General features: G+C 41.5%; 1 protein-coding gene across 2 annotated transcripts in view; it reads left to right on the top strand.

Annotated features, from left to right (window-relative positions):
- The window catches only part of MED12L (mediator complex subunit 12L), a 352,961-nt gene that overhangs the window by 21,088 nt on the left and 306,114 nt on the right, over nucleotides 1-25,759 (top strand). For both annotated transcript variants that reach the window (XM_047784689.1, XM_047784699.1), the window contains exons 3-5: nucleotides 8,091-8,195; nucleotides 15,910-16,101; nucleotides 20,056-20,215. In XM_047784689.1, the coding sequence (XP_047640645.1) occupies nucleotides 8,091-8,195; nucleotides 15,910-16,101; nucleotides 20,056-20,215 (457 nt within the window). The remainder of the gene's footprint in view (nucleotides 1-8,090; nucleotides 8,196-15,909; nucleotides 16,102-20,055; nucleotides 20,216-25,759) is intronic.

Below are 25,759 nucleotides of genomic sequence, written 5' to 3' on the forward strand. Positions count from 1 at the left end.
TGCTTCTCTTGATTTATAGTTAACTCCTATTTGGGACTCAGAGCTCAGCTTAAAGGCTACTTCTTAAGGGAATTTTTTTCCTGACTTTTCAAATTAGGTTAAGCCCCTATCATGTGCATTCTGAGCAGATAGTACTTCTTCTTGGGGCATTTATCACACTTTTGACTTGCTCACTATGGAATTCCCAGTACTTAGCACAGTGCTGTATACTTAGTTACTAGTTCATTAAATGAAGGGTAGCCCTGAGTTGTGGTTTGAAGAAGGCAAAAGATATTACTATGTACTCCAGGGGATGGAAATGGCATTATGCAAGGCTTAGAAGTTGAAAAGACAGTGTATGTGGGAAGGAATATAATAGGTAGATTGAATGAAAGTTAAAATATAAAAATTTGAAAAAAGCTCTATTTTTTTTTTATTATCAGTAGCAATCATTTATAGAGCCCTAATATGGGGCCAGGCACTGTGCCATAAACTCTGTACATTTTACCTTATGTAACCTCAGCCCTGTGAGTTATTCTTCTCTCATTTCAGTTAAAGAAACTGAGGTGCAGAGAGGTCAGTTACCTTGTTCCCTATCATAGGTCAGGGCTTGGCTTTCAAACTCAGATCTCCATGATTCTAACGCTTAGAGTGGAAGTGAGACAGAGCATTTAATACCCATCCTAGGTAAGTGTGTTTTGATTCAAGGCTGGAGTTAGGTGTGCAGAAGGCCCACAGATGTTATTGAGGATCTGTAGACTGTTGTGCTAGATGCTTCTATTCTTTAGCTCCTTGGGGATGAGGGGGAAGTCCCTGAGCCTTTTGAATAGGGAAATGCAGAAAAGAAGCTGTTTCAGGAAGATCCATCAGGGGCCAGTGGTCAGACTGGGCTTAGACGAAGGTTGGCTGGAACAGAGGAGGGGAGGTGTGTGAGGAGCAGTGGCCCGGGCCTGTGGTGACAGTGGCTGCAGTTTAGAGAGATGGCTGTCTTCTTTTAAAGGAACGACTAGCTGCGAGAAGTTTGGATAGAACTGGTTAATGATGAAGTATGAGGTCTTTTGTGTCTGCTAAGTCTGTCTTGCCTAAAGACTCTTGGATAGATCCATGATGGGTGTTATCAGAACCTTACTTCTCAAAAGGGATTTACAGACATCCTCAGGGGTCTCAGAGTATTCTTCTGGCAGAGGGGTGGACAAGCCTAGGAAAATAGTATGAGGCTGTTTTTAGAAGTTTTGTTTGGGGTAAGAACCTAGCTAACACAGCCTATCGGGCTAGTGCGTAGAGGGACCCTTTTCTTCATCTGTGGCACTGTCATCCCTGGAGAATGTTTCTGTCCAGTCCGTTGATAGTCACTGAGTTAGTTCATTAGATTTAGCAAGTAGGTGAGTGAGGATATAGGGCACTTCTGCGTGTGTTCTCTGCGGTAGCTGAGAGGTCTGGAGATTAAGTGTGTGTGTACAATGCATGTGTGCACTTGTGTGTGTGTATTATCTGCTTATGAGATGGTCAGTGAAAATTGTGCTAAACTGACTCCCCCCACCCAACTTTGAGTGAGAAAGAGTTTAACCACTTTCCAAGCTAGCATCAAAATGTTTTCACTTTCCTGATGAAACACTTTATTGAAATTAAAAGATGGCTTTGAAAGTGATCCAAAACATAACATCATTTTCTGAAGTTCAGGGTAAATGTGCAAGATTTATGGAAGCATTTGGAGTTCACCCAAAGTATGGAAGGTCTGATTTTTGTATTGGTATAAAATGTGAAAATCCAGGGTGAGCACTGGCCTCTGTATGAACACAGGCCAGTTTCTAGGCTTATGTTTCTGTTTGTCTCTGTGTACCTGTCTCCCTAAAATTGCTCTAAGGCTTATTATGTTAGTTGAAGCCAATGACAAGAGGTAGGAGAGTCCTCTTTTCTCTGTGTTGAGGTTACTTTGGGATGAATTCTGTTTTAAACCAGTTGGGATCCAAATGCAGCCTGGCCTGTTGTACTGCTGCCCCAGGCCACCAGGCTAGACCATGAATTCACATTCTCAGCTAGCACCATCTCTTGGCTGAGCTGATATTAGGCTTCATGCATGTATAGTGTTTTGCCCCGTAAGCTGTTAGTGATAAACAAAAACATTTAAAACTCTCCAAGTTCATGGTTGGCACTTTTCTTTTATTCCCCACATTGTGCAATGTACACAATGTGGGGAATATCTTCAGCCTTCAATAAGGAGTTCTTTTACTGGAAAAGGTTTGGCACTAAGAACCTGATTAATGATTGGGTGTGTCCCCAAGATTTGGGGGTTTGTCTCATCTTTGTGAATAGGTGAAGTAGCAACTGATGGTTCTGTTTCTTATAAGAATTGTTTACTAGGTGTTGCAAAACACATTTAAATCTCTGTAATGATTTTGTTTACTAGGTGTTGCAAAACACATTTAAATCTTTGTAATTTGTGTCCCCTGGCTTGGGGATTTAAGAGGCATGCTGTTTTAAAATCTGGACCATCTCCTTTCTATTTTTTGCTTGATTAGATGTGGCAAAAGGCCTTCAGTGCAAAGTGTCACACAAGTTTGTAGTTTGAGTTCATGTAACACGTTACATCTTGCTCTGAATCTCTTATTGCTGCTTAATGCCATTAAATACCCATGTCCTACCTCATGTCCCCAAATTGGGTTCTTCACAGGTCCTGGGGTTAAAGAAAATGTTTTTCTTTTAAAAGGGACCTGTTGGTGCATTACTGAAGTTTGAAAGACACTATCTAAACAACAGTAGTAAATACTGGAATTTGAATCTCACTCAACTCATTGTTTGGATTCTGGCCATTGACTTCTGCTGTTTTCAGAAACTTCATGAGAAAAACCATCAGGGTGCATGTTTTGGTTGTGACCCTCTGGTTTTTTCTCCCTTTCCACTTAGTATCTCTTGGAGGCTGACCTAAAGTTTTGTACGAGTAAACTTGAGCAGAAGTGCCTTTCAGGCTTCTACTTTAGCTCTGTGCTTTCTGAGTAACTGAGTACCCTGTGGCCCTGGTGTTTTTTATTCATGGGCTTATGAGAGGTTGAAGGGGTTAAAGAGAAACTTAATGACTTGTTTTCTTCCTTGTTTGTGTGCATGCACGTAGCTTTGTATTTGTGCCTGTGGAGTAGCGGTAGGGGGGGTGGCAGATTATGACCAGGCTTTTCTTCTTAGGATCTCCTGTTCCTGAGCTAAAATGGAGCATCTATTTTCCTCCAGTGAGTGGATGGGCATAGAAGCCCTGGTTTTCTAGAAAGCTACATACTCCAAATCAGTGGTTCTCAAAGTGTGGTCCCTGGATCAGCATCACCAATCTGGAAGGTTGTTAGAAATTCAAATTCTAGGGCACCACCCCCTCCTACTTAAGTGGAAACTCTAGGGAAGGGTTCCCTGGGGCTGTGTTTTAACAAACCCTTCAGGAGATTCTGATGCATGTGAAAGTTTGAGAACCAGGGCTCAAGACCAAGGTCTTTTCAATTTCTGAAGCAGACCTTTTGTATTTCTGAGTGCTTATAGGAGCTCCAGGTTCTCACTTTCCTGAACCAGAAATAGGACACAAACAATAGTAGTAATGCTAATTGCTGGCCATGTTCATAGAGCATTGGGGTTAGGAATTTGGTTTCTTTAGAGTTCTTTACCGCCGTTTGACCTTGAATACGTTAATTAACCTCTGCTCTTTTATTTCATCAACTGGGATATGGAGATAATAGTAGAAACCATGATTATCCCTGTTTCACAGATGAGGAAACTGAGGCCCAGGAATAGTGTCAGAATTTGCTTTGAGTCGCTCTTAAAATGGAGCCAGAGATTCAAGTTCTGACAGTCTGATTGCAGAGCCTGGGCCCTCTTGTCCCTCTTGTGTGCATTGTGTGACGTAGTCATCCTGACACTGAGGTCACCATGGCCTCTACCTATAACCACAGCTGCAAGCCATAAGGGCCCTGGAGTAGCTGGAGTTGGACCCATTGTCATGGGGATACAGCAGGAGCAGGGTCCTGACAGTGCGAAGCTCTGTGTTTCTTCAGCCTGAAATCCCCTTTCCAGAAGCAGGGCTTTAAAAGGTAAAAGCAGCCCCTCTCAGTAATCTTTGGTTTTCAGGGGAGTGTTGAGGGACCCTGGGGGCAGGCGTTGGCTGTCACTATGATTGGGGCACCACTGGTATTTAATGGTCAGGGTCAGGTGTGTAGATGACTTCAGTAGTAGACAGCAGGGCTCAGTGAAGAATTGTCCTGCATCCCACTGGACAGGCAAATGCACCACCAAACCTTCAATGCCATTTTCTCTCCATCCTGGGTAGGAACCTAACTCATTAAAGATCTCAAGTATTTTTTTTTTTTGTGTTAATACACATTTAATATACACTGAGTCCCTGAGGAATATAGCTATTGTGTTTTAATATATGGGGGGACGATTTTATTTTGTTAGTTTGATACTTTTCCCAAGAGTTTTTACCATTCAGAAAGTTCACGCCATGCTGTGCCCAGTAATTTGAAATGGCAATATAGCACGCCTGTATCAGTCTGCATTTTGCAGTGACTGCATTATGCTAATTCTAGGTATTGGAACAAACATTTACCAATTTCTTCATAACTCCTAGGGCCGCACTTCTCAAAGGTTGATGTGTAGAATTTGTTAAGTTGCAGATTGTGATTGGGGGAGGGACTGAGGTTCTGTGGCTTCTAATAAGCTCCCAGATGATGCTGGCACTGCTGGCTCATGGACCACAGTTTGTGAGTAATGGCAGTCCAGTGGTGTATGCCTGAGGGGTTTCTTTTCAAGTACCTATATTGTTATAACTTACTTTGATTTAAAAGAAATTTTAGAGTGAGGGGATTATATTGATTTAAAAAAAATCATGGTGAGTTATGGTCTTTGAACTTCATTTCAGACTTGGAAAAAGGGCATTTAAAAAGATTTGCTTTTAGGGGTGCCTTGAGCTTGATGGGGTGCAAGCAAGCCATAGCTCTGAGAGTGAAGTGATTCTAGTCGTAAACCCAAACAGAATTAGGGACCCCAAAGTCCTGGGGCAGTGGTTCATAGTATGCTTATTATGTTAATTGTTCAAACCAGGTTTCCAGTCACTTATTTATTCTTTAAAAAATATTTATTGAATACCTCTGTGTGCTTTGTTCCAGCCACTGCTCCATGTTCTTGGCATGCATCTGTGAACAAAGTGAAGACCTCTTTTCTCACAGACATTACCTTCTAGGAGAGACAGGACGCATTTTAAGTAAATTACATGGGGTTTTAGGTGATAAGTGCTATGTATTATTGGAAGATAGGAATGCGAGGGTGAAGGGAACGGAGTGAGCAGTTCCAATTTCGAATAGGGTCATCAGATTTCTCATTGAGAACATGAAATTTGAGCAAGGCCTAAGGTGGTCAGGGAGTTGGCCGTGTGGAAACTGGGAGAAAGGGCAATTCAGGCAGAGGGACAGACAGGGCAAGGGTCCTGAAGCTGAAGACTGTCCAGCTGGCTCTCCTGAGGAGCTGAGGGGAGACGCAGAAGGCCAGGGAGGAGTGAACCAAGGGGAGTGTGGTCAGGGATGAAGTCAGAAAAGTGTCAGGGGCCAGATCACTCAGGGACCTGGAGGACATCCTAGGGCCACTGCTTGTTTTCTCCGGCGAGGAGTTACCTTGGGTTTTGAAGAATGACGTGATTCACTCAGGTTTTACAAAGCTCCTTGTGGCTGCTGTGTTGAATGTGGCCCTCAGAGGGCAAAGGTAGAAGCCAGGAGGAGACCAGAGAAGATTCAGTGCAGCGTCCAAGCAGGGGACGATGGTGGCCTTGACCCAGGGAGGGCATCGGTGGTGGTGAGAAGTGGCCTGATTCCAGATGAATTTTCGTGAAACTTGTAATGTAAGATTGGAAAGTTTTGAGAAGTCAAGGCTCCTAGCCGTACCTGTGTGGATCCTAGTTTGAGGAAAATCTGATACGGCTGACAGACATGTAACTGTGGGTCCATGTCATTTTCCTTGGGGGAGAGACAGAGAGAGAGAGACAGAGAGACAGAGAGAGACAGAGAGAGAGAATGTGTGTGTGTGTGTTGGGGAGGCGGGGCGCGTGTCTGTCCAGGCCAGTGGCTAGCAGTGAGTTATAACAAGTGGCTAGCTGAACTGCCGTTAGTTTAGAATAAAGAGTGAAGCCAGCACTAAGTGGAACTAACAGGCCTGAAAGTTTCACACATTTCCTCTTGATTAAGCCAAGATGTATTTTTAGTAAAAACATATGCTATTAATTAATGTTTCTTATATTACTCTGATGGTAAAGCAGAGATAAAAATTCAATTTTCTTGTCCCATTCCCCTCATTGACCCCATGTGTTCCCCTTCTTAGACCCTGAGACTACAAAATTTCCTTAGCATGCTTGCTTTATTTCCATTGATTGACACCTTTCTGACTTAAAATATGCATTATGTAGTTTTGCCCTAGATTTCCCAATAATTAATTTGAAAATGCGGGAGCAGTTTGAGATGTCTTCTGATATATGTGCATGCAGCTCATTTTCTGTGCAGATCATGATTCCTGTGACCTTCCGTGCTGGGAGGAGACTTGATTACCGAAGAGCTGAGTTTCCTGTAGTGGGGTCTTTTGAAAGCCCACTGAAAAACATTGGCTCTTGAGGTATGGGGAGAGCACACGATTTTTTTTTTTTTTGAGGTCTTTTTAGGGCCACACCCGAAGCATATGGAAGTTCCCGGGCTAGGGGTCGAATCGCAGCTGTAGCTCCTCGCCTATACCACAGCTCATGGCAATGCCAGATCCTTAACCCACTGAGCGAGGCCAGGGATCGAACCTGCGTCCTCCTGGATGCTAGTCAGATTTGTTTCCTCTGAGCCATGATGGGAACTCCAAGGGAGAGGACACAATTAAGTAAAGTTACCTGGCCAGACTCCAGGAGACCCCGGTTCTCAGCCAAGGTACCCTTTCAGGTGCTCTCTGTCATTAATGATTTTGGCCAAAGGCTTCTTGCCTAATCATAGCTGTGATTTTATCAGTTGATTTTTAAATTTTTCTTATTCATTTTACATTTAGAGCATATTACTTGTGAGGAATAAGTGTATATTCTTGTGCTATGGCTACCACTATCCCGGCTGTCACTAAGACCATTGCTCAACCTGAAGTGCAGGGAGCAGAAGGTAGTTTCATTTACTCAAACCTTTTCTTTTTATTCTTTTAAGTCTGTATCTTGGGAACTCTGACTTAGTTCTATAACTCAATGATCTGGGCAGGGCAAGGTCTTTTTTTTTTTTTTTTAATGCCTTGGGCTATTTTTGATGTGATGTGACCTTGGTAAGGAGAGTTTTCCTATATCTATCCACTAGGAGGTCTTTTTAAGGAGGATAAGAATTGTGGCTATGTATTTTTAGACCACATTTTCATGTGGCATTTATACTCTGGTGCCTAGTGTCATGGAAATTTCTCTTTCTAGCCCAGGATTGAGAAGATGGTATTTCAGTGCTGGCTTTGCCCAGTTACTTTACTAGCTTCGTGACCCTCACTCTTCTCATCTGGAAACAGGCATCTGCCTCAGAATTGGTAAAGATGAAGTGAGCCAAGATATATGTAAAAGAACTTGACAAGCTCTAAGCTTCCTTTCAGTTGCAGGCCGTGGTGTGTGGTTATCACAAGGCTTGTGTCCAGGAACCCTTCTTCATTTCTGACCATGACTTGCTGTGGGGTCTTGGGTAAATTGAGTGATCCAGTTCTCTTGAGCATAAGCTAGAGATGTGTACAGGGCTGGCACAAAAGGGGGTGTCAAGCTGTGGGCTCTCTAGAAACAGTTCTAGTTTACAAATTCTATGATTTTCTGGGGGGGTGGTTTGCTGGTTTTTTGTTTGCTTTTTGCTTTTTTGTCCCCCCCCCCCCAGTTTATTAGTAAAGGGTTTTCACCTACAGGTAAGAGTTAACAGTTTGCCACATTTGCTTTTTCTCTCTCTCCACATTTGTATATTGCTTTTTAAACCTCTATTTCTGCTTTCCTTGGTGAGCATTCAATAGTTCTTTTCTAGAGTAGAGCAAAGCTTGTCATTCCTCAGGCTGCAGGATGCTGGCTTCAGTTGGAGCTTTTACATCCTTCTGACTAATCAGTACCTTTTCTCCAACAGGATGAACTTACTGCTGTGAATGTAAAGCAAGGCTTCAACAATCAGCCAGCCTTTACTGGAGATGAACATGGCTCGGCCAGAAATATTGTAATTAACCCATCAAAGGTAATGCTAATGGTTTCCTAAAACTTCTGAAAGTATCTGTATGTGAGACCCTTGGTAGCTAATGTTGATAAATTAGTGTTATTTAAACCGCAATCCATATGCAAAATTCCCCCAAAGAGCCTTTCTGCTATCCTGCCCCAGGGTCCAGTCAAGGATCCTGCACTGCTTTTGACTGGCATGATTCTTTAGCCTATTTTAACTTAGTGCAGATTCCCTCATTTTGTTTTCATTGTCATTGTTTTTGGGGGGAGAGGCACCCTCATAACTGCCATTTTATAAGAGTCCAGTCCAATTATTGGTCTTAGAGTCTAGTCCTATACAATAGATTTGTTTGATTGTTTCCTCACGACAGGACTGAAGTTAAATATTTTTGGTAAGAAAATTATATTGCTTATCAGGAAACATGCAGTGTTAGTTTGCCCGATTATTGGTTATTCCAAGTTTGACTGCCTGGGTGGTATCTACCATCTCTTTACATTGCAAAGATAGCAATCTTTTCTGTGCACTAATCTCTATGGGGTTATACTTTGAGACCAGAATGTCCTGTTCTCTAATAAAATCTTATCATACGATTTTAGCATCAATTGGTAATTTCTGCCAAGTGATTTATTTTGCCGGGGGGTGCAAAACACTAGTTTTTTTTTTTTTTCCCTGTGCGTGTGTCTTTTTTGCAAAACACTAGTTTTGCAGTTATTATTCCTCACACATTTATTATAAGGCATTTAAAAAGAAATTGTTTTTTTGTCCATACCCATGGCATGTGAAAGTTCCCAGGCCAGGGAGCAAACCCTTGCCATAGCAGTAACAAATGCTGGATGCTTAACCCTGTGCCTCCAGGGAACTCCAAGTTAGCATTTTTTGGAAAGGACACCCTACCTTTAAGTGTTACTTTGAGCTCCTGAACTGTTGTATTATCTTCACTTATTTATTTATTTATCATCACATTGTCTCACATTTTGCCAGTGGGGGCAACTTTAACCTGGTTCTTGGGTCTCTTTTTTTGGAGGGGGGGGCTGCACCCAAGGCACATGGTGGTTCCTAGTCTGGTGTTGAATTGGAGCTGTAGCTGCTGGCCTACACCACAGCCATAGTAACACCAGATCTTTAACCCACTGAGGGAGGCCAGGGATCGAACCCACATCCTCATGGATACTAGTCAGATTCGTTTCCACTTTGCCACGATGGGAATTCCTGGTTCTTGGGTCTTTTTGACGTCCTCACTGTTCTTTGAGCATGTCCTCACTTTTGACACAGTGACATAGTCCGGGGCCATCTTGTTCTTTTCCTGCCCAATCCAGATCTGGCTGCCTTGCTTGCTCACGGCTACTCATGTCTTATAACTTCTAGGCCCTTTTCAGTGGACAGAGAGGGGAGACGTATTTAAGTTTCTTTTCTGTTTTATCTTCTTTCTTTTCTTTCTTCCTTCCTTGCATCCATCTGTTCTAACTTAATACCTCAGATCTGGTGTTGATATGCCTGTGGTGTAGGCCGGCAGCTGCAGCTTTGATTCTACTCCTAGCCCAGGAGTGTCCATATGCCACAGGTGTGGCCGTTAAAAAAAAAAAAACAGAACAGAAAGTAAAAAAAAAGGCAAGAACCCTGGATCCCAACAATATCAACATATTTGTTCCTCTGCTCTAAATTAAAATATATGTAAAAAGTTCCAGAATAAACTATACCAGTGCTATCCCATCAACACAATACTATATAAAATTTACAATTATTCTACCATACTTTTTTTTTGGGGGGGGTCTTTTTGCCATTTCTTGGGCCACTCCCATGGCATATGGAAGTTCCCAGGCTAGGGGTCGAATTGGAGCTGTAGCCACCGGCCTCCGCCAGAGTCACAGCAACACGGGATCCAAGCTGCGTCTGCAACCTATACCACAGCTCCCTGCCAACCCCAGATCCTTAACCCACTGAGCAAGGCCAGGGAATGGACCCGCAACCTCATAGTTCCTAGTTGGATTCGCTAACCACTGAGCCACGACGGGAACTCCTATTCTACCATAGTTTTTGTCTTTTGACTAACTTTCTTTAAGAATATGTAATCAGAGGAGTTCTCGTTGTGGCTCAGTGGATTAAGAACCTGACTAGTATTCATGAGAATGTGGGTTGAGGATGCGGGTTCCATAACTGGCCCTCACTCACTGGGTTAAGGATCCGGCGTTGCCACAAGCTGTGGCGTGGAACACAGACACTGCTTGGATCTGCTGCCAGCATTTGCAGCTCTGATTTGACTCACAGCCCTGGAACTTTGGTATGCCGCAGGTGCTGCCCTAAAAAAAACAGAAAAAGAAAAAAAATAGAGTTTGTAGTCAGAGCGGTCAGAGTGCTGCGTGGAAAAGTTTCTTGAATTAAGTTTTTTTCTGTGTGGTTATATTAACAATTAGAAATTGATGAAATTAGCTCTTTCTGTTTGTATTCTCTTAAGCCTTGGTTTTTTCATCCTTTTTGAGTTGTAGAATTTGAATATTAAAATACTTTTACTTATTGTAAAAGGTAAAAATCATGCATACAGATAAAAAGAGATCAGACGTATGTATAAATTTCTATACTTATTTTTTTCTTCCCCAGATATAATCATTGTTAAAAGTTTGTGTAGCATTTCAGATCTCTTTTTTTGTGCACACATATCTACACAATACATGTAATTGACAATTTGCTAAACTATCAACTGAAACATTAGCTAAGTGACGTGAAAGAAAACAGCATTTTCTACAGCTTGTCCTATTGACCACCTACAGTGTTTTTAGTGTCTTTTTCCAATCATAATACCTTCTTTTAAATTTCACAACTACAATTATGTATGTGTTGTAATTTGTGGTCTACTTTTTAAAAAATTATGGTAAAATATGCATAACATAAAATTTACCATTCAAACTTCTTTAGTTCTTTGGCATTAAGTACGTTCACATTGTTGTGCAAACATTACCAGCATTGATCTCTAAAACTTTTCATCTTCCTTGTATACTTAAAAAAGTAACATCATTTTGTATGTACTTTTTCTCGAGTCTGAAGTATTATATTAAAGGTAATTAATGGATAGATAACCTTACATCATTTATGTGCTATAATAGAGTGAAACTGCTAGTATATAGCAATTAGCTTATTGCCAATTTCTTCTAGTTATTTATAAAGAGGCCATAGTCGTATTTGAACACATAGCTTTTGTTCTTCAGGATAAATTCCTAGTGGCATATTACTTGGTTAGAACTCAACATTAGTCTACTAGGGCTTCTATGACAAAATACCACAAACTGAATGGCTTTAACAGCAGAAATGTGGTTTTCCGAGACAGTTTATTTTCTCAGGGTTCTGGAGGCTGGAAGTCCAAATCAAGGTGTCAGCAGGTCTGGTTTCTCCTAAGGCCTCTCTCTTTGACGTGCAAGCCATTGCTCTCTCACTGTGACCTCACATGAGCTTTCCTCTGTGTGCAAGTAGTCTGGAGTTCTTCTTAGAGTGTCTTATTTATGACACTAGTTGTACTGGATTAGGCCCCACCCTTATGACCTCATTTAACCTTAATTACCTCGTAAAGGTTCTGTCTCCAAATAGTCACATTGGGAGTTAGAGCTTCAATATCTGAATTTTGGGGATGCAAAATTCAGCTTGTAAGAGAAAGTATGAATGTTTTATGTCTCTTGACAGGAACTACCAAAATCGGTCTCAGTTCTCTTAAGTTTTTTATCAATTTAAATAACAGAATAAATGGAAATAGCCCCTGGTACCACTTCTGATGCTCTCACACATCCCTCCCTCCTGCCCCCGTGAGATTAACTCAAAGGATTCAAACCTTCTGAGGGGAATTTGATCTAAGTAAATATGATATACATGAACTATAGTGTAGCCCCTAAACTTTTTTTAAAATTTTCTTACCAAATATTTGGTTTGGATGAACGGAAACAAGTTTTAATTTAAACATTTCTCAAACCTTGTCTGAGGGAGTGCAAACTGGTATAAACCTTAATGGAGAGCAGTTTGACCATGCTGATTAAAATCACAGAAGCATTGCGTTCTTGTGTGGCTCAGCAGGTTAAGGATCTGGCGTGGTCACTGCAACAGTTTGGGTCACTGCTGTGATGTGGATTCGATTCCTGGCCTGGGAACTTCTACCTTCCTCCAGCATGCCCCCTGGGCCACCACCCAAAATTGGAGTTCTTGGTGTGGCTCAGTAGGTTAAGAACCTGACTTAGTCTCTGTGAGGATGTGGGTTTGATCCCTGGCCTCATTCAGTGGGTTAAGGATCTAGCATTGCTGCAAGCTGTGGCATGGGTTGCAGATGTGGCTCAGATCTGGTGTAGCTGTGGCTGTGGCTAGCAGCTGCAGCTCTGATTCGACTCTCAGTCTGGAAACTTTTTAGGACCACAGGTATGGCCTAAAAAAAAAAAAAAATCACAGAAACATTGGGAGTTCCCTTGTGGCTCAGTGGGTTAAGGATCCAGTGTTGTCACTGTTATGACTCAGGTTGCTGTTGTGGCGCAGGTTCAGTCCTTGGCCCTGGAACTTCCACATGTCACAGGCATGGCCACCCATCCCCACCCCCCGAATTATAGAAGCATACAATCCGAATTCTGGAAATTTATATGAAAACTATAGCTCTACATGTATGAAATAACAAATAGGAAAGGCTGTTCATTTTAAGGTGACTAGTAATAGCAAAAGTTTGAGACAAACACTCCAAATGTCCATTAACAGAGGCCTCATTAAAATGTGGTACGTCTACATGGTACATTACCAGATCTATAAAAATGAGTGAGGAAGCTCTCACTATGCTGATATGGAAGGCTCTCAGACATTTACTCAATGTACATAATGAGGTATAGATATAAGAAAGAGAAAGATAGTATATTCATGCTTGTTCATGTGTATTCACATGAAGATACACTGTAAAGACACATAAACTAATCAAGGCTGTTAGTTGGAGGTAGGCACTGGGGCTTGGGAATAAGGCTCATACCTTTTTTTTTTTTTTCTTTTTATGGCTGCACCCACGGCTTAATGGAAGTTCCCAGGCTAGGGGCTGAATTGGAAATGCAGCTACCAGCCTTTGCCACAGCCATGGCAATACCAGATCTGAGCTGCACCTGTGACCTATGCTGCAGCTTGCTGCAAATTGAGGCCCTGCTGGATTCTTAACCTGCTGAGCAAGGCCAGGGAATGAACCTGCATCCTCATGGATACTGTGTTGGGTTCTTAACCTGCTGAGCCACAGTGGGAACTTTCGAGGCTTTTACTTTATTGATTTTGGAATAATGTGAATATATTGCTGTTATAGTAAAATTAAATGTATAATTATATTTTTATTTTTTATTTTTTTTGAGTCCTAATGTGCATTTTCTCTGCTCTTGCTCTTTGGGGAACTTTGTCTTTGTTTACAGTTACATAGTTGTTCACAAAGTTTGTTGGGAAGTAAAACACATATACACTTACTATGTTCCACTGCCATTATTCACAGAAAAGAATATAATTGAAGGGAGTTCCTATTGTGGCTCACTGGGTTACGAACCTGAATAGTATCCATGAGGATGTGGATTCAATCAGTGGGTTAAAGATCCTGCTTTGCCATGAACTGTGATGTAGGTCGCAGCCATGGCTCAGATCCCACATTGCTGTGGTTGTGGCATAGGGGTCTGAGTCGACCCCTAGCCTGGGAAATTTTTAGGGCCACAAGTGTGGCCCTAAAAAGCAAAAAAAAAAAAAAAAAGAATATAATTGAAAAAGACATTGCCCAGACCTTTTTTTAACAACAATTTTTGTAAATCTCTTTAATGATTGGTTTGATTTAATTGAATAATCTTTTCAGATCACTGAGGATATTCTTCTGATAGTACTCAGAGTAGGTAAAACTTTTTTTTTTTTCTCATTTTAGGGCCGTACCTGTGGCATATGGAAGTTCCCTGGCTAGGGGTCAAATCGGAGCTGCAGCAATGGGAGAACTGAGCCTCATCCTTGACCTACACCAAGTTCATGGCAACACCAATCCCTAACCCACTGATTGAGGCCAGGGATTGAACCCTCATCCTCATGGATACTAGTCAGGTTCATTTCCACTGAGCCACAATGGGAACTCCCTAAAAATTGTTTTATACCGTTTTTATTATGATTAAAATTCTCACTCATGCATAGTTGCTAGTAAGAGACCTTTAAAATATATCTACACAGGTAAGTGTTTTGTGCCATTGGTGCAAAGACCAAATATTGATAGAGGAATTTAAAATTAAGCAATTCGTTACTCTTGGCTGCTTGTTTTCAAGCAGCTATTTTGGGCTGGATTTTTGTATTTAATTTATTCTCTGGACATTCTTTAAACTTTGCTTAAAAAAGCATAACTATGAAGATGTTTAGGAGTTCCCTGGTGACCTGGCAGATAAGGACTTGGTGTTGTCATTGCTGTGGCCTGGGTTTCATCCCTAGCCTGGGAACTTATGCATGCCATGGGTATGGCCAAAAAAAAAAAGTACTATGAAGTTGTTTAAAAAAATAAGGCTCAGACTTCTTTTTTTCTCATTTTTATTACCATATTACAGCAACACAGCAAAACAGGCTTTTTTTTACTTGTACGTCAATCACAAGGATCAAGGAATGCCGATTCACACTAAAAAAGGAGCTTTTTACCCTGGTAGATAAACTTGGCTAATTGCTTACAACTGTGTTCCAACCTGTAGACTAATTGTTTATTGACTCATGACCATTAACTAAGGTAGTGGTTCTTATTTTGCTTCAGCAGGGTAGGTATTTTATTTTAATCATGGTTGCCATTGTCTGCTAACTTTACCGAAGATACTTATTAGAAATTGTTGTCCACGTGTGGCCAAAAAAAAAAAAAGAAAAAAGAAATTGTCTACATCCTGTTATTCAAGAATTCCCAGGGGACAAAATGTGATCCTGTGAGAGGATTCTTGGAAATTCCAACAGGTTTTCTGTGGATTCATTTAATTTTCAGATATTACTCAATCCCCATCCTTCTTGTCCCCTTTCTTTCCTTTCTTCTCTTTTAATTTGGTTTGTATGAAAATGCTAGTCATTTGCAGAAGCTCCCTTTGCTACTCTGCTCCATTCAGAGCAAGCAACTCTAGCTTTCTCTTGAAACACTTGTAACACTGGCAGCCCAGTCAAAAATGTTGAATACTTAATTTAATTGAACCTTTTGTAATTTGCCATTTAAATAAATTAGATTTCTCCAGATTCTTTTTTTTTTTTTTTTTAAAGCACCGGGTGTAAATACAGAGTTTCCTTTCCAAAAATATGTGCTGTTAAGATGAAATGAGAAAAAGAATGATTACTGTGTGATTACTAGGCTCTGCTCTTATATGCAACACCTCGAAGGAAAAAGATTCTCTCCAAGTGGGTGTGTACTGTGAAAAAGAGGTATAGCTGAAGATGAAAGCAGAACCCAGTCTCTTGAAATTTATTCGGGATGTAATTAATTTTGTCTTACAGAGATTTTCAAAGGCTCTTCTTTTTTCCTTGAACTACTTGTTAATCGTGAAACAAAGGTGCCGTGGGAGCTTTTGCCTTATGTTAGTGTAAGGAAATCACAACTCTTGGCTTCCAGGACTTAAATTCCCGTTTTATTTTTGGTGGGCTCTTTGAAGATTTTCAGCTAAATCCACAATAAAAATAAAATAAAATACTGATATGCAGATTACTAACATAATTTGCTTATTGTCTTGCACCTTTTTTTTTTCTTTTTCTTTTTTTGTTTCCACAGATTGGCGCTTATTTCAGCAGCATATTAGCTGAGAAACTAAAGCTTAACACTTTCCAGGACACCGGGAAGAAGAAACCACAAGTTAACACTAAAGATAATTACTGGCTGGTTCCTGCTCGATCCCAGAGTGCGATTCATAGTTGGTTCTCTGACTTAGCAGGAAATAAACCACTTGCTATTTTGGCAAAAAAGGTATTAAGAATTTCTTGCATTGTTTTAATTGAGGCCTTATAGAAATGAAGACATTTGAGATGATGTTCAAGTATATATTTCTTTTCCCCAATTCTTTCCAAAACTCAAAAGTCTCATTGGCAGGTATCCCGTACCAGGTGTATGCTGCCCATAGCTGCCTGCCCTCATTTTGGCGGCATGTGGTACTGCAACATCTAGAAACCTAACATTCCACACAGGAGGCTGCTTATGCGGATATTAGGTAGACAAGATTTTAAAATCAAGAACAGACAGACAGTGAGACTTCAGTTATTTCTGTTGCAGGTTCAGTTTTCTTGGGCCAGGATGTCCAAAATGTGTTAAATAGAAATCCTTGCTTTAATTTATTTCCTTCCCTTGAAAAGTATTCTTCCAAATTCTCAGACTAAGTCTCCTTCTGAACAAGTGAGATAAAGGTAGTGATTCTGTGTGTGCTTGGAAAAAACGTCTTTGAAAAAGTTTCAGAGCAAACTGGGGAGGCTTATTCATAGCCCCCAGCTTTTTTGAGAGTGGGGGTGGGGGGAGGGAAGGGAAGGTTCTTTTAAAATCTTTGCCTTTGATCATTTTCCTCAAGTGGGAAATACTACACAGATTCAACAAGCTTATAGCCCCCCCAATATGAAATGTCTTTTGAAATTTAGATGAGAGCTAGAAACCTCCCTCTTAATCTTGATCTCTGACTTCTTACACACGTTTCAAACAATCCCCCAGGTCTTTCTCATCTCCCCTGAAACTAAAGGATTTCCGGGGCACCCATCTTCTGTTCTTAAGTTTTCATTAGTGGCTTGATGCAGGCCCAGTTTAGAGGAGAGCTCCTTTGTGTTTATTTGCACGTTTGTTTTCTAAAGCAATTCTTTGAAAATAGTGCCTGTAGCTCCCAAGTGGCTTTATTTTGCCCTAGAATCAGAGCATTGCATTGCCTTTTTGTAGATTTTTATGATTAAAAGCAACAGCCTAACCCTCTCTTGCTACTAAGGTAGTGCTTCTGTCTGGCTGGACCGAATGGCATTTCTTTTCCAACAGCGAACGTTTAGCATGTGGGCCCGCCCTGGCCTTTGAATTGTATCTGTGGGCTGTGGACGGCAAAGGCTTTTAGTATCCGGTGGCTTTCTGCCAGAAGTTCATACCGTCCATGTTGGCTAGAACCTTCAAACTCCTATGTAGCCAGGCTGGCATCTTTCTTTTCAGGTTCTCCTTTTTCATAAGCTTTTAGAATGCATTGTTTGGGATGTTTTCTGAAAGCAAGCACTGGTGAGGAATTGCCGCCCTTGCTTTAGGGATGTAATGGTCCATCATCTTCCAGGAGGGAGGTGAGTTTCAGTGCAGTGTATTAGTCAGTATTCTTCTCTCTTTATTAGGAGCTGCCTCTGGCCAAGTCAGGTGTCCCTCTGGGAAGCCCTGACATTAATTCTTTGCAAAGTTAAAGATGTTTTCTTCATAACACCATGGAATATACTTGGAAGTATTCCCTTCTTAGACATTCCAAGAGTCACTCATTCCCATCCCTTGCTCAGCATTTCATCTTGAGATGGCCAGAGCTCTTCTGAGTTGGGTAAAAGGTTGCATTCTCTGCATGTTCTTCATATTAGAAAGTTTAAAGACTTCTTTAAAAATGTCTGGTATTTATCTGTGAGGTGGCTTAATGCAGAACATCTTCATTTTCTTGCTAAGATCCTGAGTTATCTTCCAGCTCTGATCTAGAATTCAAAATAGTTTCCTGTATGGGATGGATCAGGTTTCTGGACCTGGTTTCTGTGACTGTAAAGCTCCATGGTGCCCCAAGTATTTAGCCACAGAGAGGTCAACAATGGCCCGTGAAAAAGCCTTTTAATTCAATCACGGTCTTCACTAGGTTTGGAAAAGGAAAATTCTTGCTCCTAGGGATGTACTTCCCGCTCTTGAACAGTTCACTAGGAGTGACGTGTTCACCTCAGGTGACTTTGATGATTGTGGTCTCTGGCATTTCTCTTTGCCTCTACTGCCACTTACTCAACAGAGGATGGCTGAGGGTAATGATGGCAGGACAAGGGCAGCCCTTTTGTGGATGGAAAATCATCACACACTAGGTGTCTTAGTTTTCTTTTGGTAGTTAGATGCAGTTCCAGCTTGATTTAGAAACCAAACAGCTGCCCGTTGGTTGCCTAGATTCAGCTAAAAGTTGAAGTCTGATGGTTTCTTGGCTGAAAATGGAATCCATCACTATAGGAAGTCATACTTCAGTCAGTGTAAACATAGTTTCTGTCCTGAGTTGGCCCAAACTATAAATTTGACAAAACTGTCAAAATGTGTCTTTTTCTTTTAATTAAATAATTTTCTTCACATATGTCCTTCTGAATTCTAAAGTCTTTGATCCAAGCCAACCATTTCTCTTAGTGGTCTGCTAGTAGGGGCAGTGAACTAGAGGTTTGCCTTGTGCTGTTAATGTGAGACTCAGTTTTACATGTTAAGAATGTCTCCCCAACCCCTTCAGTTACTGTTCAAAAGAAATTCTTTAGGTATCTATAAAGATGCTATGAGTAATGTTTCTTTGGAGATGCTAACTTTAATTTTTGCATGTGCCTATTTTTTAGGCCTTGATCTTACATACAGTCTTTTGGTACCTCTGAATGAAAGGCAACCTGAACTTGCTAGCTAAGGTTCAACCCCTCGATAGTAGACTTTCTGTTCTGGTGAAAAGCAGCAGCCCCAGTCTTCAACTGAACATACAAGTCTGCACTTTTCTTATCCCTGGGCCCAAACGGATAGTAAATCCAGAGCCTTGTATTCCATGAAAGATTGGGCCTTGTAAGCTAAATTTTCAGGACATTTTCATGTTAAAATGTATCACTGTGGTCCACAGAGAGGAAGTTTTACAGCCTTAGCCTATGTTACTTTCACCTCCCTTTTAGTTTTGTGTGTGCATTGTAGTTGTCTCTGTCTAGGTTATGTTCTAAAGTCAGCAAGCAAGGCAGGAACTGCACATGATCAAAAGTCTATTAAGTTGCCCGTAAAATACATTATATGGACACACTGCATTGAAGTGTCCAACCAGGCAGCTTTCCTTCATCATTGGAGCAGCTTGATATTTCTTTGGGAAGAAATAGCCTATTTTAAAGGGTGAGCCATGTACAAAAAAATGCTTGCTTTTTTTTTTGGCTCATTGCTGGTGTGGGGGGTGTGCCTCTTTCTCAGTCTCACTTTTCCCATCCTGCTGCATTGCAGCCAACATAGACTTTGTCCACTGTGTTACTCTGTATTCATAAATTGAGTGGATCATATATAGATGAATGGGCTATTCCTAGGCTATTTATAAGGAATTCTAGAAGAGTGGATTAACTGTTTCAAGCCGTTCTGCAGTACATTGGGATACTAATTGCTAAATAGTACCTTTGTGGTCTGGAAGAAATAATTAACTGCCTCAAGTGCCTACTTTCAACCAGTGGATTAATTACCCAGCTATTTCTAGCTCAGTGTTTATTAGCAGATTCACTGATCCATCATTTTAGCCTCTATTTTAAATATAGGGCTAACGGCACCTTTAGAAGCTCTGTGGAAATTGTTACTCTTATGAAATGTTATGGTCAGAAAGTTTTCACTTGATCTGTCCCTTCTAATTTTGAGTAAACTCCTTGGAGGACTATCATGAAATTATTTTCCCTATTTTGTTGATGAGTAGCTTTTGGCATCTGAAGGTTTGAAAATAATTTGTTTTTATAAATGAAAAGGTGCAGCTGATAAAACTGGGTTGCCAAGATGCTAAACATAAGTTTTGATTCTTTTTTCTTAAAATTTGCATAAAATGTTTTCTTGTAAACTGCACGTTCTGATTGAAAATCCAAGATGGATGTATTTTCTCATAGCCAGCCGGAACATGCAGTCTTTTTTGTCTCTCCCCTTTAGGTTAGCCTAGCCACGAACATAATATGTGACTATTATACATACGTTATTTGTTTCTAGGTTCCCATCCTTAGTAAAAAAGAAGATGTTTTTGCGTATTTAGCTAAATATTCAGTGCCAATGGTTCGAGCAACGTGGCTGATCAAGATGACTTGTGCCTATTATTCTGCTATTTCTGAAGCAAAAATTAAGAAGCGCCAGACTACCGATCCCAATTTGGGTAAGTGAGACAATATTATATTTAAAATTTTTTTTATTTTAATTTTTTCTTTCTCGGCCACACCTGTAGCATATGGAAGTTCATAGGCCAGGGATTGAATCCTAGCCACAGCTGTGATTTACGTCACAGTTGCAGCAACGCCAGATCCTTTAACCCACTGTACCAGGCCAGGGATTGAACCTGCACTGACACAGACAACTCTGGGTCTTTAACCTACTGTGCCACAGCAGGAACTCTGACATATTGTATATTTTGTCATTGATAACGTAAGTAGTTGTTGTCTGTGCATTCTGTACGCAGCCTAGCGAGGTGAGTACTGAGAAGGTCCATTAATGAGGCCACAAGTCACTTGTGGTGTGGATGAGGGGCATGCTGGTCCTGTTCCCTCAGGCACAGATTCCTGATTCTGTCAGCAAGTCCTGTCGCTCTAACCCCCAAATGTGTCCTGTGTCTGAACACTTGACCACCACAGTGACTGACATGCTGCTTCAAGCCACTCCATCTCTTGGCTGGAGACAGTGGCAGCCTCCTAACTGGTCTCCCCATCTTTATTTCTGCTTCTAACGTTCTAGTCTCTCTACAACCGCCACCCTGATCGATAAGCCTAAATCAAATCGTCTCTGTTTATAGCTTTATACTAGTTTCTCATTACAATTAGAATAAAGATCCAGATTCTTTTCCACAGGCGTCGGTGCTGTCCGCGATCTGCCCCTTCTTCCTGGGATGTTCTGGCTGCATGGCCTTCCTTCTGTCCCTTCAACATGCCACACTCCTTCCCTTCTAGGGACCTCTGCATTTCTTGTCTCTGTCCTTGGGTTGCTCTTCTTCAGGGTGTTTGCAGCCTTCTTCTCTTCACTGTGGCTTTGGCTCAAGTGTCATTTCCCCAGGAGATTTTCCCTGGCCACCTCGATAAATTGCATTCTCTCTCTTTCTCACCTTCTTTCCAGTTATGTTCTTAGGTATTGCTGTTTTATTCACAGCACATTTCTCTAACTGAAATTATCATTTAAAATTTTTGTCTGTCATCTCCTGCCAACATGTTGACCTGGGTAGGTATATATTTATTTGTTAAATGAACTGAAGGGAAACTTTTTTCAGTCAGTCTTTGCTCTTTTAGTGACTAGACAGTGACTCCTTGAGGCAGTGCTAAAATGTGCTTTGGGAAAGGTTGATGCTACTTAGAAATGTGCACAGAAAATTATATATGAAGATGTCTACTTAAAGATTAGGTTTGCAAATAATTCTTTATGAAATGGAGACATACTTAAGATTTTATTCATTTATTTATTTTTAGGGCTGCACCTGTGGCATATGGAAGTTCCCAGGCTAGGGGTCGAATTGGAGCTGTAGCTGCCAGCCTGTGCTACAGCAATGAGGGATCCAAGCCACGTCTGCGACCTATACCATAGACCACGGCAGTGTCGGATCCTTAACCCACTGAGTGAGGCCAGGGATCGAACCTGCATCCTCATGGATCCTAGTCCGGATCATTAACCACTGAGCCATGAAGGGAACTCCCCATACTTAGCATATTTTAAGGGAGACCCCCCAATTGCAAAACTCTGAGGTACAGGGATGGAAAGTGAAAATGTCCTCAGGTACCAGGCACCATCCTAGATGAGTGAATTGGGGGTGAAGTGTTTGGGAGCAGAAGCAGGTGGGGGGGGGCGGTGGCTTAAAGAACTGGACAGTTGGGGGAAAAAAAAAAAAAAAAAGGAGTTCCTGTCATGGCGCAGTGATTAACGAATCTGACTAGGAACCACGAGGTTGCGGGTTCGGTCCCTGACCTTGCTCAGTGAGTTGACGATCCGGCGTTGCCGTGAGCTCTGGTGTAGGTTGCAGACGCGGCTCGGATACAGCATTGCTGTGGCTCTGGTGTAGGCCAGTGGCTGCAGCTCCAATTCAACCCCTAGCATGGGAACCTCCATATGCCGTGGGAGTGGCCCAAAGAAATAGCAAAAAAAAAAAAAAAAAAGAACTGGAGAGTGGAGACACTCTTAAAAGCATGAGAATGTAAATTCAAAACAAAATAATGGTCTAATTCCACAGCTGCTACCTTTGAGTGGAGCATTGTCTCATGTGTGTTAGAACTAGCAAAAATGAACTGTACTTAAGAAAAAAACAAAACTGTGTAGTGTACATATGTAAATGTCAAGAAAAAAGTGGAAGGAAATAATCCACAAAGTTAATAGTAGTTATCTCTGAGTGCTGTTTTCATAGTAGTCTTTTATTAATTCTATATGCCTAATTTTTTTCATCAGCTTATTATTTTTTGGGGGGAAACAAAAGAAATGCTCCCTTTTTTAATTAAAGTAGTATACTCTCATTACAATATTTTCAAATGGTGCTAAAGTAGATACAGTACAGTGTTCGTTTCTTTTTTCCCCTTTTCCACATTTTCCTTCTTGAACTCTCCTTCATTCATTCACAGATGCATATGTGTGATTCTTCTCTATGTCTGTCTGTCTGTCTATCTATCTATCTACATGTCTCTATTGCATTTACTAATATTTCTCCCCACAACCTGGATATCTAGTTGTTTACTAGCTCCCCTACTTTGATGAGGAATAGGCATTGGAAACCTGATATCACATCAAAGTCCTCATTTCTCACCATCCCTAAACTTGCTCCATCCTCAGACTTCTCCTTAGCAAATGTTACAAGTAGTCACCAGGTAGACAAGGGTAAGAGATGTATGATCATTCTGGGCCTTTATTTTTTTCTCAAAATTCTGCATTCACTCCCTCAGCAACCCTGTTAACTTTACTTTCTTTCTTTCTTTTTCTTTTTCTTTTTTTTTTTGGTATGTGTGTCTTTTTAGGGCCGTACCTGTGGCATATGGAATTTCCCAGACTAGGGGTTGAATCAGAGCTGCAGCTGCTGTCTGACACCGCCACAGCAATGCGGGATCCAAGTCATGTCTGTGACCTACGCTGCAGCTCATGGCAATGCCTGATCTTTAACCCACTGAACAGTTCTAGGGATCAAACCCACGTCCTCATGGATACTAGGCAGGTTCATTGCCACTGAGCCACAAGGGAAACTCCATAACTTTACTTTCAGAATGTAATCAGGATCCTCCTTCCACTGCCGCTACCCTGGCCCAGGGCATTATCACCACCACCACCGCCACCATTGCCTGTGCTGTTTATTGCAGGGCCTGTACCTGATCTTGTTTTTGTTTTTGCTCCTTTGATGACAACTTTCTATTTTGCAGCCAGAGTGATCTTGTTAGAACATTAAATCAAGGTCCATGCCTAGGCTCAGCATCCACTCATGGCTGCCTATCTCTCTCAGCCCAGTACCTCAGCCAGCACCAGCAACCTGTTCCTGTAGCAACTTCAGGCACTGACTTGTGGGTGCTGCTCTCCCTCCTACCCTTAGATTTCCCCCTGGCCTGCTCCCTCTCCCCACAACCACTGTAGCTCAGAGCACACTTCCCAGGAGAAGCTTTCTTAACCCCTCTAGCCAAAGTATCATCTCCCTGTCACTCTGTCATCTTGGCCTACTTCATTTTTCTTCATAGCTCTTAATGCCATCTGGTGTTACATCTCAATTTATTGGTCACCTATCTGTACTGACTCTCAACTATAGTGTTTCTTCATGAGAAATTTTGTCAGATTTGTTCCATGCTGGATGTCCTAGGACAGTACTTGGCATACAGAAGATGCTTAGTAATTTTTAAGACAAATAAATGAATAATTAGGCTTGAAGCATTTGTGTGTGTGTGTATGTGTGCATGTATGATTTTTATTTTTTCAAATGGCCACACCAGTAGCATATGGAAGTTCCTGGCCAAGAATTGACTCCAAGCCACAGCTGTGGCAATGCCAGATCCTTTAACCCACTGAACCTGGCCGGGGATCAAACCTGAGCCTCCTCAGCAACCTGAGCCTCTGCAGTTGGATTCTTAACCCACTGTATCCTAGTGGGAACCGTGATCTCCCCCCCCCCCCCCCCCGCCACCACCAATTTGCCCCAATTTGTAATCCTTGAAACTTAAAGCAGCACCAGCTATAATGTTGGGACTGTTCCTCCATTCCTTAGATGCTCTTCGTGTATTTTGGTAACTTGTTCCCGTTCATGTTTTCCTTAATGTTCAGTTTAATCTGATTTTCACTGTCACCAAAAGGCAAAAAAAAAAAGATGATACAGGAATAATTCTGCCAAATGTGAAACAATGTTAGGACAAACAGAAGTCTGATAGGCTCTCACTATTTGTGAAAATCATGTATTTAGCATTTTTAGGCATCCCGGATACGAATATATCACCAGGACCATATGATTTCCTCTACCAAACAGAGGGAAGCCTAGCTCCAGTGTCTAGACCAGAACATTGTGGGCTTCTTGTTGGATTCCTTACTCTTTGAGGGGATTACTTTCTAACCCCTGACCTCCCCCTCAGCTAAAATTTCTATTATTTGCACACCCACAGCAGATGGTTGATTATCTTCACTCACTAGCTGTTTTCTCTTCTTTCATAAGCCATATAATACACATGATTCTGTTATTCTGCTCAGTTTTTTACAAAGTATTACATGGTCTTGATGATTATTCCTATTAAAAAGTATTAAATCCCTGAAGGTCATTTGCCTTCTATCCTTGTCTCATGGTAGGGTATAAAAGCTCTGACCTAAAAAATGCTCAAGGCTGAGAATACTTTTTTTTTTTTTGGCTTTTAAGGGCCACACCTGCAGCATATGGAGGTTCCCAGGCTAGGGGTTGAATGGAGCTGTAGCCACTGGCTGGCCTACACCATAGCCACAGCACGAGGGATCCGAGCCATGTCTGCGACCTACGCCATAGCTCACAGCAATGTCGGATCCTTAACCCACTGAGCAAGTCCAGGGATCAAACCTGCATCCTCGTGGATACTAGTCAGATTGTTCCTGTCCTGCTGAGTCATGACGGGAACTCCCAAGGCTGATCATACTTTAAAAATGCATGAATTTTAGGAGCTCACCCCTAACCTCTTAGGTCTGGCATCTGGGCTGTACTCTTCCAGGCTCTGCCGCTGTGTGGCTGAGTGACTGAAAGCAAGTCTTTAGTCTCTCCAGACATGGTCTCCTCAACCATAATCCACATGGCCTTTAATTGTCATGTTCTTTAGCCTTTCTTTATCTTGATTTTGATGTTTTTGAAGGGAGCAAGCCAGTTCTTTTGTAGAATGTCCTTTGATTTGTGTTTGTCCAGTTGCTCCTGATTGGACTCACACTGCTCACTTGCTGGGAGGATCACAGAGGTGAGGCTGTCTGTGAGCATCTCAGTACCGACCTTCACATTGTCCCAGTATCAGCGGTGATAACCTTGAGCTTTTGGGTAAGGTGGAACCTACCCGATTTCTCTACTGCAAAGTTACTGTTTCACCCTTCGTAATGAATAGGTAATTTAACTTGGTAATATCCAGCTGCTCTGCCTCTATTCTTATATATTTTTAAAATGCAGTTGTCGTGTACTTACTGCCTGAAAAGATCACGTGGTTGGTTTCAAATGTCCGATCTTGGTTTGCTAGCACTCTCTTACACCTGATCACTCTCACTTTCT

The sequence above is a fragment of the Phacochoerus africanus genome, chromosome 1 (genome assembly GCF_016906955.1).
Source record: "Phacochoerus africanus isolate WHEZ1 chromosome 1, ROS_Pafr_v1, whole genome shotgun sequence".
Lineage (NCBI taxonomy): Eukaryota > Metazoa > Chordata > Mammalia > Artiodactyla > Suidae > Phacochoerus > Phacochoerus africanus.